This window comes from Parasteatoda tepidariorum, chromosome 8 (assembly GCF_982258835.1).
Source record: "Parasteatoda tepidariorum strain Cologne lab strain chromosome 8, Ptep-v5.0, whole genome shotgun sequence".
In the NCBI taxonomy this organism is placed as follows: Eukaryota; Metazoa; Arthropoda; class Arachnida; order Araneae; family Theridiidae; genus Parasteatoda; species Parasteatoda tepidariorum.
Genome location: NC_141762.1, coordinates 52,181,875 through 52,197,778, shown reverse-complemented (window position 1 = coordinate 52,197,778; position 15,904 = coordinate 52,181,875). Strand labels below are relative to the sequence as shown.

The window sequence follows — 15,904 nt, the reverse complement described above, 5'->3', positions numbered from 1 at the left end:
CAACAGGGTTTTTGTAGTGACCCTGTTGGTGTAAAATATAAACAAACAATTATTTCCTACTCAGAAATAGTTCTGTGTTTTAACTTTTTATTTAGTTTCATTATTACTATTAATTTTTTTTCACTTTAAGAATGTTTTTTAATCATCCTGTAATATTTTTATCCCATAAAAATTTGTTGTACTGCCAAATATTTTTATAAAAATGGCTATAATTATCTTTCTGTTTAATACACGGTGCTGCGATTCTTCTTATTCTCTTATTTATACCGCAAATATTTTGTTTTTTAACTCTTAAACTTTGAGACAGAAATATTTTTCTAGTTTATTTTTGAAATTTAAAGTACACTATTCGATTATCACATACATCTTTTCCTAAATATATCATTCAGATAATTTAATTATGGCCGCTATTATCGGTTCCAGTTCAGATTCCATCCATACCGATTCTAATAAACAATTGATCATTGCTCCGTCTTTTTCTCCTTTTTATGAACAAAATAGTTTTGGTTCATCTTTTGATATGGTCAAACTTGAGAAAGATGATATTTTTTATAACTCTGAAGTTACATCTATTTTAAAAACTCCTGTAAATCATGTAAAAACCATTTGTGGTATGGAAAATAAAGTATATGATTTTATATCAATGACTAATGATCATTCTAACTTAGCAAAGTGTGATAAATCTGAAATAACTATTGATTCAATGAAAAAATTATTTAACTGTGATATATGCCATAAAAATTTTGAAAAGAAAAATGCATTTACCAGGCATTATTTATTACACAATGAGGATAATAAGAGTATTTACAGTTGTGAAGTGTGTAATAAAGAATTTAAGGACAAAAGCAATCTAAGATGTCACATCGCAATTCACGCAGAAAAGTATCCGTTCCGTTGCAAAATTTGCAATAAGAACTTTCGCTTAAAACATCATCTAAAATTGCATGCCAAATCACACACTGATAAAAAAGTAATTATTGAAAGTAAAACAAATATAGAAAATAAGCTGCAGCAAAGATTTTCATGTGAAATTTGTCATAAAACGTTTGTTCGCAAAAGTGAGTTTGTTAGGCATTGTCGTGTACATGCTGAAGTGAGACCTTATATTTGCAAGATTTGTGATTCAGGATTTAAACACCAATCTAACCTTAGGAGACATGTAAGTATTCATGACTCAGCTAAACCATACAAATGTGAATTGTGCTCTAAAAGTTTCAGACTACAGATTTACTTAAGAAGACATACATTGTTACACACTGAAGATTTGCTTTACTTCTGTGAAATGTGTAATAAAGGGTTTAAGAGAAGTAGTGTCTTAAAAGATCATTATCGTACTCATACTGGAGAAAAACCTTTCATTTGCCCTGTCTGTAATCGAAGATTTGGACAAAGAAGTGGTCTTAAAGAACACTCCTACACTCATTCTAATGTTAAACCTTACATTTGTGAATTGTGCAATAAAAATTTCCACTCAAAAGAGTTGTTACAACGTCATTCATTTATGCACACTGGAAAGAAACCTTACACATGCACATTATGTGACAAGAGCTTTTCCCGAAGCTGGGGATTGCAAGAACATTTGCTTGTGCATTCGGAAGAAAAATCCTTTTACTGTAAGGTTTGTAATAAAGGATTTAAGCGTAAAAGTAATTTAACCACTCATATTCGAATACATACTGGCGATAAGCCATTTGAGTGTGAGATATGCAATAGACGATTTACACAATCTGGTGAACTTAAGGAACACTATTATTCACATACTGGTGAAAAGCCTTACTCCTGTGAACAATGTGGCATTCATTTCTGCAGAAATTCAGCTTTAAAAAGGCACATGAAGCGGAAACATTCCGCATAGAATGTTTCTATTTAAAAAAAAATTATAAAAAATATGCATTAATGATCTGTTATGTTTTGTTAATAAAAGTAATTGAATTTTATGCAAGAGCTTATATTGAATAATATTAAGTTGTATCTTAATGGTTTATTGATTAATTGTTGGTTAGTTTTTGTAATACTATTTTACCATTTTATATTCAAAATCTTACAATGTTTATCTTTTGCAAAGTTGTTGGAAGGAATTTTTTAACAAACAAGTTAAAACATTCATTCAGTTAGTTAATTTTGTTTACTACTCTTACACGTAGAATATCAAGAGTAAATCAAAAAGTTTTAAAAATTCGAAATGTAAAGAAAATGTGTTGTCTGAATATGAATTAATCTATGTAAAAATAATTATACTATTTAAAAGGAATTAATTTACCTAATTGCATTTCTTGATGAAAAAGGTTTTTAAGTCAGTTGCGTAATTGTCTTAAACATCAGTCTAAGATGGTTTTTTAAAGAGTGATTTGTCTCTTTCTGTGCATGTATAACCGAATCAATTGCCTTAAACCATTAATAAACCTTTAAATTAACGTGCAATAATATTGATTTCCAATAATGGTGATAGTAGAAAAATTTCTTTACCTTTGTGAAAATGGTTGCCAAATTTTGGTGACCAATGAAATGACACATGAGAAACTTAAAAAACATAAATAATAGAAATAATATTAAAGTTAGAATAAACTTGAAGGTTATAGTTCAGAGATTTCTATATAAGAAAGAAAACTATCCTTATAACTTATAAAATGATATCATTGTTTTTTTATATTATATATTATTTGGAAAAAATAACTGTAATTTTGGTTTAAGTTGTAATTTTGATTTTATCAGTTTAGCAAATATATCAAGTCAATAGTTGTTTAAACATTTTTACTTCTTTGTTAAAGAGTCTCTTGTTAACGAATCAAATATCTGGAGAGTTATGGTAAACTCATCCCGGTACTGTTGTACACTTAATGACAAGTGATCAAAGGAAAGTGTTGATATCAGTAATATATATATATATATATATATATATATATATATATATATATATATATATATATATATATATATATATATATATATATATATATATATATATATATATATATATATATACCTGCCAACTTTTAATTCTTTCGAGGATGATTTTCCCCAATGGTTTAATTTACAATTTTAGGCAGAAACATACTCTGAATGTGGTGGTCTAAAAGTTTATAAATGCAAGGAATATATAGAAAGCATACATTTTTACTACCACTTTAAATATAGAAATGAATATATATATATTGAGAGAGAGAGAGAGAAAGGCTTAATTAAGTAATTTGCTAAGTGTGTTGATATATATGTGATATAAATTGTTGTAAAAGATATTTATATTTCATGTTAATCAATATGTTTTAAGTTGCCTCTAATGTTTTTATGTCACTTTAGTAAACTAATACTGGAATTATTTTATTTTAACTTTGTTAACTACTGATTGTGTGTTTGCAGACTAATTCCTAAAAGCTAACTGGCTTCTTAATCTTCATTATTTTCTCTAACAGACTTTCACATTTTCTTGTATTCATATTGGGAGGCATCATAGCATATTGGGAGGAAAAAGTGCATGTTCCTTTAGATTGTGCAGTGAATATTCCTCAAAATGCTTTTTACAGTTGTTTACTATATTGTATTGTTTGTTTCGGAGATTGTATTAGATTATCTTGGTAAATGATAAGTCACTAGTCTAGTGAAATGTTTCTGATTTCAGAAACCAATCTGATCTTGGGAAATAAAATTTTGACAGTTAAAATATATTTTATTCGTTAAAATATGTAGTTCAATTAAACTATTTTTGCACTTAGAAGCGTAAATATATTAATAGAACTTCACAATGTTTTTTTTTTAAACTATAATTTTGATGTAGATTTATTGATAATATCTTTTAATTGTCATAATAATAATTAAAAACTAATAATCGTGATAAAATTTTATGTACTTCAGTGGATTAAAAGAAATGGAATGTTAAATAGCTGCTTGGTCAGTTTCTAGGAAATCTGGACTTTGGTTTATTTTTTGGGTTTAGTTTAAATGAGACTGTAAGAGTTAGGTAAAATTTTATAAATGAAGTTTAGGAAACTTCCAGATCAAACCTTAAATGTGACGATTACTGCGAGCCTTGCAAAGGGGTTTCTGATTTTACTAAATTTTGGGCATTTGTTACATTTTTATACTTTGAAATCAAAAATTTTTTGGTTACTAGGTTGAAATATTAGCTTAAAGTTGAAGCAATAAAATTTTGCTTAAATATAAAAAAGTCTGTAGCACCTAAACGTGAAAAAGTCAAACTTTGTTACTTGTTAATTTTTTCCCCATTTTTAACCTTTTTATTTATGTTTTTTTTTAAAAAAAAAACTAATAGTATTCTCTTTCATCTGGAATACTTTCCTCATGCAATTCTTGCATCCTTTTTGACTTACAATACCATTTATTCCAGCATTCAGTTTTCAGAAGTAATTCTAAAATTTAAAAATGATTTCATTTATTTTAAAATAAATGAATTTATTATTATTATTTCTTCATCAGTACTCAATTTTATTTTATTTTAAATTTTAACAGGAATTATTTAAAAAAAAAATTCTATTATGTTTAATAGTTTTTTAAGTTACTAGTAATAAAATTATTGTGGTATTTAGACTTCTGATGGCATACACACAATCATTTTTACCAAAATAATTAAAGCTGTAGATAATTTAAAGTATTAAGTAAACTGGGTATCAAGGGATTAAATTTGCACAATCAGTTATGATGATTATTAATGTTGAAATTAAATAATTTATATGCAATATTTGACTTTTAATGGTGAGCTTATCTCAATTTTATTGATAAAAATTAATATGAAGTGCCTGTTTTGAAAATAATAATTGCCTTTTGGAAAAATAATACTAAATGTTTTGTAATGAGATGAATATATCATACTTTTCTCAGTAAATTTTATTTTGCATTATAAACATTCATTTATGATAGCATTAGTATTTAATCCTTTAAATATCATTTTACACTTCCAAAATAATGCTATTAATTAATCCTTGCAAATATTTTTGTAACTGCAGGAATTGTTCAGACTTATTTATCATTATTTTGAGGATAAACAAAATTTATTTTTAAACACACTTATTTTGAAAATATTAATTTTTTTTTAAATTAAAAACAATCAATTGTATTGCTGCTTTAAAAATACAGAAAATATTTGCTATGTGTTGAAAATCATTTGCTATGTGTTGTTTGCTATGTTTGAAAATCAAAACAAAATGTGATCAAACTATGAAATATGTGTTAATAAGATTTTATATAAAACATATGTCAATAAGATTTTAAATTTAAATAATAATTTAGATATTATTAACTTAAATAGTTAAGTTTTTTGTGAGTGTATTGTATTTATATGGTTATGCTTGTTGATAATACACTTAACATTTTAATTTTCTTTCATATTTTTCTAAGTATGTTTGACTCACCCTTTTCTGTTAGCAGGTGTATTTTATTTACTCTAATTACAGATGAACTGCTATTTACTTAAATATTACCATATTCTACTTTTCTGTATTATGTGCAATTTCTTGTATTTGAAAAAAAAAAATTTAAAGTAAAGAAAAAGTTTTAAGTCCAAATTTATTAACTTAAGATATGATTATTTCGTTTGATGCTTAAATACTATTGAAAAAAAAGGGTTCATTATTTAGTTAAAATATTTGTGTAAATTACAAATATTATGTGCCTTGGTATTCCTAAGTGCCCTGCTGTTGTATCTTTTATTATTCAAGAAATGTTTTTGATAATTGTTGCATATTTTAACATATACAAATAAATCTTAGTTTAAGAAATTTAAATCTATTGTCCTGGTTTTGCATTGCCTTACTTATTTATTTTGTAAGTAAATGATTAAGTTATTTGAGTCCCACCCATACAAATTAGTAATTTTTTGAAAATTAGCATTTTTGCTTGTTAAATTGTTTACCTGTGGCTAACTGGTGACCAATAATGTCTTAACTGAGTCAGTGACAGAAATTTCTGTTTTATTGGTGTTACTCAAGGAAGTTTCTTGCAATAAAAAATAATATACTCAGTTGTTGGCATACAGAAACTGCTTAATAAGTTAAACTGCTCAACCTGCATTTATGCAATGCAATTTTTTAGGTTTTTGTCATGTGTTTAATCATTTAGATTATTATTTTTTTAAATTCCTTTTCCATTGTGATGACCATTTTTTTTTTCATTTTTTAAATAACATAATTATGTTATATATTATGATAGTTTCATAAATATATCTTAGTTGTAACTGTGACTATAAACTGAAATGACTATGTATGTTAACATATGTATCCAAAGAAGAAGAAGAAAAAAATCGATCAGAAAATTTATTGTTTTGATAATCGAATTTTCACATACTAAGTGCCAATTTGAAAAGATTGATCGCAAATAGGCAAGTGAATTTGATCAAACTATTATTTCACCTCTTCTCAAATGGCGAGAGCTAGGTGCTTATGGAATATTCTTTTCTTATTAAATGAATTAACGCGATAATAAGTTTTTCATTGTGATTGTAAGACAGCAGATTATTTACAACAATAAATAAGTCTAAAATACCTAGTTTAATCCGTTTTCTGTAGAAATAATAGTGCAGATCCGTAAGATACTATTTTGGACAGTTAAATATTGTGATTATTGTAACAATCTGTATTAAGTAAGCGAGTGACGTCGTCCGCTTGAGTCATACGAGTCAGTTCATCTTCAATTTCTTCCATATCGCGATTTAACTAGTTTTGACATTTAATTTAATGAACTGGTTAACCCAAAAACTTTTTTTCAAAATTTACTTCACAAAACCCCTTGAATGGCACTTCGATGTGTCAATCAGTACTATGACGGCCGGAAAAAGTAATTATAAGTGAATTTCAGTCCGTCCTAACCTGGATGACGCGAGAGCAATCCCAATCTGGGTATTATATTTATATATATATATATAAAACTTCGGTGAGTTTTCTTATTCTGGACATGCTGGACGAAGTGAATAGTTAAGTAAAGTGGACTCGCCTAAAATGCGTGTTTTTGAAATTGGACTCCAGTTCAAAATGCATTTTTAAGAAAATTGCATGGCTAATAAGTATATTTTCTTAAACACGCATTTCGAGCTATGTCCAGCATAAAAAGGTCACCGACGAAAAGTTGTTTCTTTGGTGAAAGGTGCACTAATATCAGTTCTGACATTTTTGAAAAAATTGTGTTTGTTAATAAAAGTTTAAAATCCTAACCTACGGCAGTCGACGACAAAAGATATTTTGTTTTAAAATTCTATTTATTTTTTGTAGCGTCATTTTTTGCCATAAAATAAATTTAATGCATTCATAAAATCAATATCCCTGCATTATTCTTCTGTCCTTTCGTCGACAAGCCATTTCCTCGACATGGTTGCTTCGTCGACCGATCATTTTGATGATAAGTCATTTCGTCGACGAGATGGTCATTTCGTCTGAAGGATCGATTCGTTGGCAGGGTGTTTTCATCGGCATGGTTATTTCTTCAACAGGATCAATTTATTCGCAAGATCATTTCGTCGACGGGGTCGATTCCGTAGAAGAGGGTTCAGCGCCTTTTTAAACCACTTACTGCAATCCTATGTGTTAGAGAAATATTTTAAACAGCATATTTACTTAAGATTACAGTGTTTCTGCTGCATATAATAAATTTAAACCATATTCCCACATAAAACAAGTAATTTTCCGATAGCAAGCTTAGTTATTTATTTCTTTTATTTATTTATGTTATTTATTTATGTTATTTATTTATTCAAGCATAGTTATTTGTTTCTTTTTTAAAAAAAAATGTTACTTGGTAATAGTTAGCTGTGCATTCTGAAACTGTAAGTGAAACTAATTTTGTTTGAATGTATTCGTGTTCTTGAAGCCTTTGCGATATGTGTCCTAATTTTTCTCTCATCCGCCCTTAGACGTAGCTATGATGACAGTACAAAACAAGACGGTGACATAGAATCTAGAATCAATGACACTTAGTATTTGACTATATTACATAATCGTCACTTGCATGCTCAAAAAGAGTTTCCTTTAAATTAGATTTCTTTAACTTATTTGTTTATTTCATACTCATCATTTTTTAAATTTTTTTTAATAATGCAATAAGTTTAAAACTGGTTAATTATAATCCACTAATCGGCTGGTTTAGCTAATAATAGCATTTCATATTGATAATACTGTGACTAAGTCCTAGAATCTTATGACGGGCAAAACGTTCCTTGTGATATGATTTTCCCATTGGTAGACGATTCGCTCTATAAGAAGGAGCAGGAAACTTGTACACCACCCGAGTGCAAGAACAACGAAGTTAGATTGAGTGTCAGTGAGAGAAATAGAATTGAGTCCTGTAGGATTCAGTCCATCGCTGGGACGACAATCTCCTTGTGCAGATTCCCAATGGTCTTTATACCATTTTTGCAGTAATCCAAATCGCTCCATTCGAATAATTCTAAAATAAAGGAATTGAAAATTATTTTCGTTTGTAGGGTGCTTATAATGTGAAATAGGGTAGGCTGTTATACAATGTTAAAAAGAATTCTGAAATAGACTGCTTCTACATGACACAAATAAAATGGCATAACGCTTTTTCCAATCAAAAGAAATCTTGAGGGAACCTGCGCGAATAAAAAAATGGAATTCAGCTAGAGAAAGTACCTATTTACAATAATAAAGGGGTAAGTCTTGAGTAGGACTGGGCTATAAATCGATATATCGCGTCATATCGATCTAACGCCTGTATCGGCAGGCCGATACAGCGACTTTCGTTCCAGGCAATGCATCAGAAATCTGATTTAAGCCGTCGAGTAAAGAAGACGAACGATATAGCGATACAAGACACGCAATATAAGAATCGTCGACAATAGATGGCGCTGCGAGATACGGACAAAAACTTAAGGAAAAAAAAGAAGCGGGAGGCTGTTCTCTAGCTTGGTGTGAGAAGACTGGAATGTTCTATGATGGAGCGCGAAGTTTCATTGATTATGTGATTAATTACTATTATTTTCTATATACTTCATGTTTGTGCCGTGGCATAAGAATGCATCTAAATAAAATCGTTTATGCCAAGAAAGGTTTATGGTGAAATCATTTCACATTGAAAAATCTGAAAAAGAACCTGCGAAATATTACTGGCGCAGCCGCCGAAGATGATGCAGAACCAAAAACCAGGTGAGAGCTCACTTTATATTTGTAAATGTATGCTCCCATAAATAAGTAATTATAATTATTTGGGCGAAAATTATACAAAATGGAAATTAAATGTTTGTGTTCCGACATGGAACATTAATTTAGTTTACTCGTCAGAGTACGAACACGCCAGTGTTCTAAAGTGAATTCTTTTACTCGCCAGAGTACGCAGATAGCATATTTCTAAAAAGAATTTGGTTGTTCTTGTTGTTTTGATTTTCGTCCCAAATAATTGAAAATTTTATTTCATTATATTGATTTTATTGTGATTTTTAAGTTCTGTTTTGGAAATTGTTGGAAGCACGCCAGTGCATAACGTATAGCGTGGTATCGTAATTGAAAATTTTATTTGATAAAATTGAATTTATTGTGGTTTTTAAATTCTGTTTGGGAAATTATTGGAAGCAGCATAAAATATAATGTTGCAATCGTATTTCGAAAAATAAAGAATGCTGAATGATCTATTATTTATATCAAATAAGATTTATTAAACCAAACAAAAAAAAAGCATAGGTTGTATCAAATAACGGAATATAATTTGGCGTCAACCAACCTTGGAAGTCTCATTCTAAAACCATTGTTTTGATTCTTTTATTTTTGCATAAAATGTTTTTTTTATTTCTGAAAGAAGAGGCAAGTGTCTTTTAATAAGAAAAAAAATACAAAACTGAGTTTGTTTTATTCTATTTGATTATTTTGATATTGAATTGTATCATTGTTGAATTTTTTTTATACGTATGATATATTTTGTTTTCGTACATTTTAATGAGAAATTTATACGAAAGTTATTTATAAATTTCTTATCGCATTTAATGATTTAAAATATTCAGTTAAAGTTTTCATTCTCACGTAGAATTTGATTTTTGTTCTAAGAATAATTATTTTGGTTAAAATAATTTTTATGTTTTGAATTTGTGAACTTGTAGGAAAGTATATATTATATCTAGTGTACACAAAGTATTGATTTAAAATGTTCATAAGTGTTAAGGTTTGTTATATAAGGTTTATTATATAACAAATCGATAACTGAATATTACAAAGTATTCTCAGTATTTTGAGGTTGTTAATTTCGTTGTGAGGTTGTCAAAAATAGACATTTTCTATAGATTTGTGAATGATGTTCATTTATGTGTTTCTTTTAAGAAATTATTGGAATATTAATTAGGAAGTAGTCAATTTTTTCCGTTAAATTTTTTTTTTTTATGATTGAGAATTATTAAATTTAAGCCATGGCATTTTTGGGAAAGGGTAAAAAGGAGGATTTGATAACGTTGGCCACCGAATTAGAAATTGATGTGGATCCAAGTATGAAAATTATAACACTAAAAAACAAAATAACACATATGATGAAGCGTTTGCCAGAGAAATGTTTTTCTCAATTGTGGAAGAGAGGAAAAGGAAGGAAGAAATTGAGGAACAGCGAAGGAAGGAAGAAATTGAGGAACAGCGAAGGAAGGACGAAATCGAAGCTCAGCAGAAAAGAGAACAAATGGAATTTGAGTTGAAAAAACTTGAAATTGAATCCCGTACTCAACTAACTCAAACTTCATCGCCCAATGGAAACGGACAACATAGCGTTGACTTAATTAAGCTCATTCCTAAATTCAAGTTAAGGGATGATGATATCGTGATTTATTTATCTTTATTTGAAAGACAGGCTAAAAGAACAGGGATTGATTCTAAAGACTGGGTGTCATGTTTATTAACTTTATTGCCTTCTGAAATCATTCAACTAATTGGTAGAGAATCTGAAGAAAAATTTGAAGACTACGAATACATTAAGACCATCTTATTAAAGAGATTTAAATTGAATCCTGAAAGTTTTAGAAAAAAGTTTGTGATGCACCAGAAAAGCACTGAAAAATCGTGGAGGGATTTTTGTTATGAAATCACGAATTATTTCGAAGAGTGGATTGATGGACTTGAAATAAAAGACTTTGCTAGTTTAAAAAATCTCATTATCACTGATCAACTTAAGAAAAAGATACCTCATGAAGTAAGAGACCACCTTCTTGATGAGTGGGCAAATTTCGTTTCTCCAACCAAATTAGCGGATAAGCTTGACGAATATGACAGTGTACGTAATGATTCGAGGAAAACAACCGGAATTCCCTCAAAAGACAAAACTAATGAAAAGTGGCGACCTCGTTCTCCACCTTCAGAAAGAAATTCAAGAAACAAATCATTCTACAAACAGGGCCCATCAAGCACATATACACCCCGTAAGAGTGATGAACTACAGAGGTCGTTTTCCAAACTATCTTGTTATACTTGTGGAAGAGAAGGCCATACATCCAGATTTTGCCTTAAAAATCGGCAACCTAGAAACACTCCTACAACTGCCCAAAACAATTTAATCCAATCGTCACCACTCCCTTAAGAAAAAGAAAAACCAGAAGTGCTAACTGCCAAGATTTCTATTCCTGTCTCAAAATCCGTGGATATATCTGGAAACATAGATGATTTAAAACTCGTCAGAGTTAAATGCGGAAACGTGGTTCTAAATGGCATTGTAGACACAGGAGCCCAGATATCGGTAGTCCGCGAGAAGTTAGTCGCCGACATACCTTGTGAAGGAGAAAGTAAAATAGAGATATCTTCTGCTTTCGGAGAAAGCGAAGTCACTCCACTGAAAATTTTCCAAATGAAAATAAATGACGAACTTCATGGTAGTGTACCTATCACCTGTGCTGTTTCAAAGAAGCTGGTAACCGATTTGCTGCTAAGTTCTTCAGCTTATGAGATACTGTGTGAAAATATTGAGCTTTGTCACAGTAATCTTCAATGGAATACCTTTTCAGAGGGGGAAGACTCTAGCGACGAACCATCACCATCGAAAGAAAATACTTCAAATTGTGCTGTCATTACCCAAATTTCACAAAAAGACATTAAGAATGCAAGAATGGAAAATGACACTAAATTGGATTTTAAGACTCTTCAAGAACAAGATGAGAGTCTAGAAAAATGCTTTGAATGGGCGAAAAGGAACAAAAATGCTTATACAGTTCAAAACGAAATTCTACTTCACTCGGAGAATATTTGTGGCGAAAACATCAAACAAGTTGTGTTACCCTTAGAGAGAAGAACAGAAGTTCTGAGAATGGCTCATGAAATTCCTCTTGCTGGTCACCTCGGTGAGAAAAAGACAACTCAACGAATTAAATATTCATTCTTCTGGCCTACTATCAAACAAGACGTTAAGAAGTTCTGTGAAAGCTGCAAGGAATGTCAATTGAAGCGAACAATCACATATAAAGATAGAATTCCAATCCAACCTATCGTCAGACCAGAAACACCCTTTGAAGTATGGAGTGTTGATTGCATTGGACCGTTAGAACCACCATCCAGAAGAGGTCATCGGTTTGTGATATGTGCAATTGATTTATGCACTAGATGGGCAGAAGCCATCCCTGTTAGAGAAATAAGTGCAAAGACCACATGCAACGTCCTGATGAAGATTTTTTCTCAAACCGGATTTCCGAAAATGATTTGTTCCGATCAGGGAACTAATTTCACAGCCAAACTCACCCGATCTTTTGAAGACTTACTTGGCGTATGTCCCAGATTTTCCACTCTCGGACACCCCGAGAGTATGGGTGCTGTCGAACGATGGAATAGGACTTTAAAAGAAATGATGAATAAAAATATCCAGGAACATGGAAGAAATTGGGACCTACACCTTCCCTATCTTCTGTTTGCCTACAGGGAAGTGCCACATAGCACCACTGGTTTGTCTCCCTTCCAGATGGTGTATGGAAGACTGCCACCGGGACCTTTATCCTTATTGAAAGAGATCTGTACAGGCGAACGTAGCGTTCCAGTCACTGCATCCCGCTCAATTGAAACTTACCTACATGATCTTATCGGAAAAATAAGAAAAGCTCATGACATTGCAGCTGAAAACTCCAAAATCTCTCAAGACGGATACACATCAAGATACAACTTACGGTCTAAGGATAAGACTTTGAATGTTGGGGACAAAGTCCTCGTGCTAATCCCATCGTCATCTCACAAATTGCTCAGTACTTGGCAAGGACCAGCTACTGTAATCGAACTTACCAGACCTCACTCTGCCAAAGTCGAAATGGAAAACGGGAGTATAAAGGAACTCCACATAAATAAATTAAGGCCTTACATTGTTCGAGTGGATCATATTGGTATCATTTTCGACCAAGATGAAGACTTTGGAGATATCCACTATGCACCAGCGGATCTTATGGACAAATCTACTGAAGACTTATGGACCCACTTGCAAAATATGAAAGGTGACCTAAAATATTACCAGCGAAAGGAACTATTCAATGTGTTAAAATCATACACCGATGTTTTTAGTAGCAAACCAGGTCAAGCCCATGTCGATGGTCATGACATAAAAGTTACAGCAGACTGCAGTCCGAAGAGATTAAAACCCTATCGTGTCCCCATTTCGCTACAAGACGAAGTTGATCGCCAAGTTAAAGAATTACTAGAATGGGATCTAATAGAGCCCAGTGACAGTGAATGGGCACATCCTGTGGTATGCGTTGCAAAAAAGGATGGTAGCGTTAGACTGTGCATTGACTTTAGACTTCTGAATAGCTTCACAGTTCCTGACGCATATCCAATGAAGATCGCAAAAGACCTACTTTTTGAAATAGGCAAAGCCCACTTTATAACAGTAATCGATTTAACGAAAGGGTACTGGCAAATCCCGATGAAGGAAAGCGCCAAATCATATACAGCATTTGTCACTCATGCTGGCCATTACCAGTGGAAGGTCCTTCCGTTCGGTTTAAAGAATGCTGGAAGTACCTTTCAGAAATCCATGGATAAAGTACTAGCTCGCCATAGACGCTACTGTCGCTCATATATTGATGATGTGGCGATATTTTCTAGATCCTGGGATGAACATCTCTACCACATCGACCAGGTGGTTCAAACTCTGCGAAGTATTGGTCTAACCGCAAATCTAGAAAAGTGTGATTTCGGAAAGAGTCACGTGAAGTTCTTAGGCCATATAATAGGTTCTGGCACTCACTCTCCAGATCCTGAAAAAGTAGAAGTCATCCAAAATTTGTCTAAGCCTACCACCAAAAAGGAAGTTAGAAGTCTATTAGGGCTGGTGAGCTATTATAGAGAATATATCCAAAATTTTTCTGAAATAGTTCTACCTTTAACGAACCTTACTAAAAAGAATGTTCCGAATAATATTTCATGGGACTCGAAAGCAGAAGCATCCTTCAACAAACTTAAAGAAGAGCTGATTAAAATGCCATCACTACATACTCCAGACATCGATAAACCCTTTCAACTCTATACTGATGCGTCTGCGTTTGCAATTGGAGCATGTTTAGCTCAAAATAATGAACAAGGAAAAGAGATGCCCATCGCATTTTTTAGCAAAAAACTAAATCCTTGCCAACAACGATGGTCAACCATTGAGAGGGAAGCGTTTTGTGTCATCGAAGCGTTGAAAAAGTTTGATACTTGGATTTTCGGTGCCAAGGTACAAATTGTATCAGACCATAATCCCCTTACTTACCTGACCCGAAGTACCCTTCATGGGGCTAAACTCTCTCGGTGGGCCTTAGCATTACAACGCTACAATATGACTTTAACATACCGTAAGGGCAGTTCACATGGAAATGCCGACGCATTATCAAGGTTAACAGTTAATTCCTAAAGAAATCATATATATATATTTGTCTTAAACTCGGAACAAAATTTAAATGTCAGGGTTGTTTAAAAGAAGAAAAAAAAGTGTTTTTTTTTACATTGATAACGTGTAAAAGGAAAAAAAATAAATAATTTTTTTTGTAATATTTTGAATTGTTTATATTTATGTTTTTATTTATCATAAGGAATATAGTTTTTTTTTATATACTTATATATATATATATATATATTTATGATTTTTGGGAGCTGCATATTTTGGAGCTCTCACTTGAATTTCATCACCTGAATAGAAGCTGTGTTGCTGTTTTCTTGTTTATTGTATTTTTCAGGTTTTCTCTCTCTCTCTCAGCAGCATTGTCTCTAAGGTGACGAATGTGCTTCCTTTGGGGGGACTTATAAGAATCGTCGACAATAGATGGCGCTGCGAGATACGGACAAAAACTTAAGGAAAAAGAAGAAGCGGGAGGCTGTTCTCTAGCTTGGTGTGAGAAGACTGGAATGTTCTATGATGGAGCGCGAAGTTTCATTGATTATGTGATTAATTACTATTATTTTCTATATACTTCATGTTTGTGCCGTGGCATAAGAATGCATCTAAATAAAATCGTTTATGCCAAGAAAGGTTTATGGTGAAATCATTTCACATTGAAAAATCTGAAAAAGAACCTGCGAAATATTACTCGCAAGGATCTCTCCCAACTCGCGCTGGGAAGACGATGTACGTATCGTTATATTGAAACGGTCTTGATTGGTGAGCGGTAGAATCAGAATCAGTTTTGAGAAGTATCGTGATCTCGCATGTTCGCTTCCGCACCTCTTAGTTTTTTTTTCTCCTTTGTCGCGACTTGATATCGTTTCTTGTAGATTATTTTCAGTGGGACTGACTTTGTGATCGCCGTCGTTACCTTGTACTGAACGTAATCTATTATTGAAAAGAATATATAAAGAAGTGTTTCTTAATTAATTAGGGGGCCTCCCTGGCCGAGCGGTATCGCCGGTCCAAACGCTCTGTTAAGCGTGGAGGTAGCGGGTTCGAATCCCGCCGTAACCCTGGATGTATTCTTTGTGATGTCTTTCTCTGAATTGTTCTATCTGTATTTTCTACTTGACAATGACTTATAAGCCTA

At 31.7% G+C, this 15,904-nt stretch overlaps 2 protein-coding genes across 2 annotated transcripts in view; one reads left to right on the top strand and one right to left on the bottom strand.

Moving 5' to 3' along the window:
* Positions 1-21: 21 nt before the first annotated feature.
* LOC107450246 (uncharacterized) lies at positions 22-2,176 on the top strand. The gene has a single exon (XM_016066006.4). The coding sequence runs from the start codon at positions 401-403 to the stop codon at positions 1,853-1,855; it is 1,455 nt and encodes a 484-aa protein (XP_015921492.4). The 5' UTR covers positions 22-400; the 3' UTR covers positions 1,856-2,176.
* Positions 2,177-7,705: 5,529 nt separating this feature from the next.
* LOC107450220 (ionotropic receptor coreceptor Ir25a) overlaps positions 7,706-15,904 on the bottom strand; it is a 37,143-nt gene continuing 28,944 nt past the window's right edge. Inside the window, exon 12 of the mRNA XM_071181393.2 lies at positions 7,706-8,385. Within this exon, the coding sequence (XP_071037494.2) occupies positions 8,127-8,385 (259 nt within the window). The 3' untranslated portion in view covers positions 7,706-8,126. The remainder of the gene's footprint in view (positions 8,386-15,904) is intronic.

Excerpts from the sequence above, each read along its gene's own strand:
- LOC107450246 (XM_016066006.4), top strand. The coding sequence starts at position 401 with ATGGCCGCTATTATCGGTTCCAGTTCAGATTCCATCCATACCGATTCT.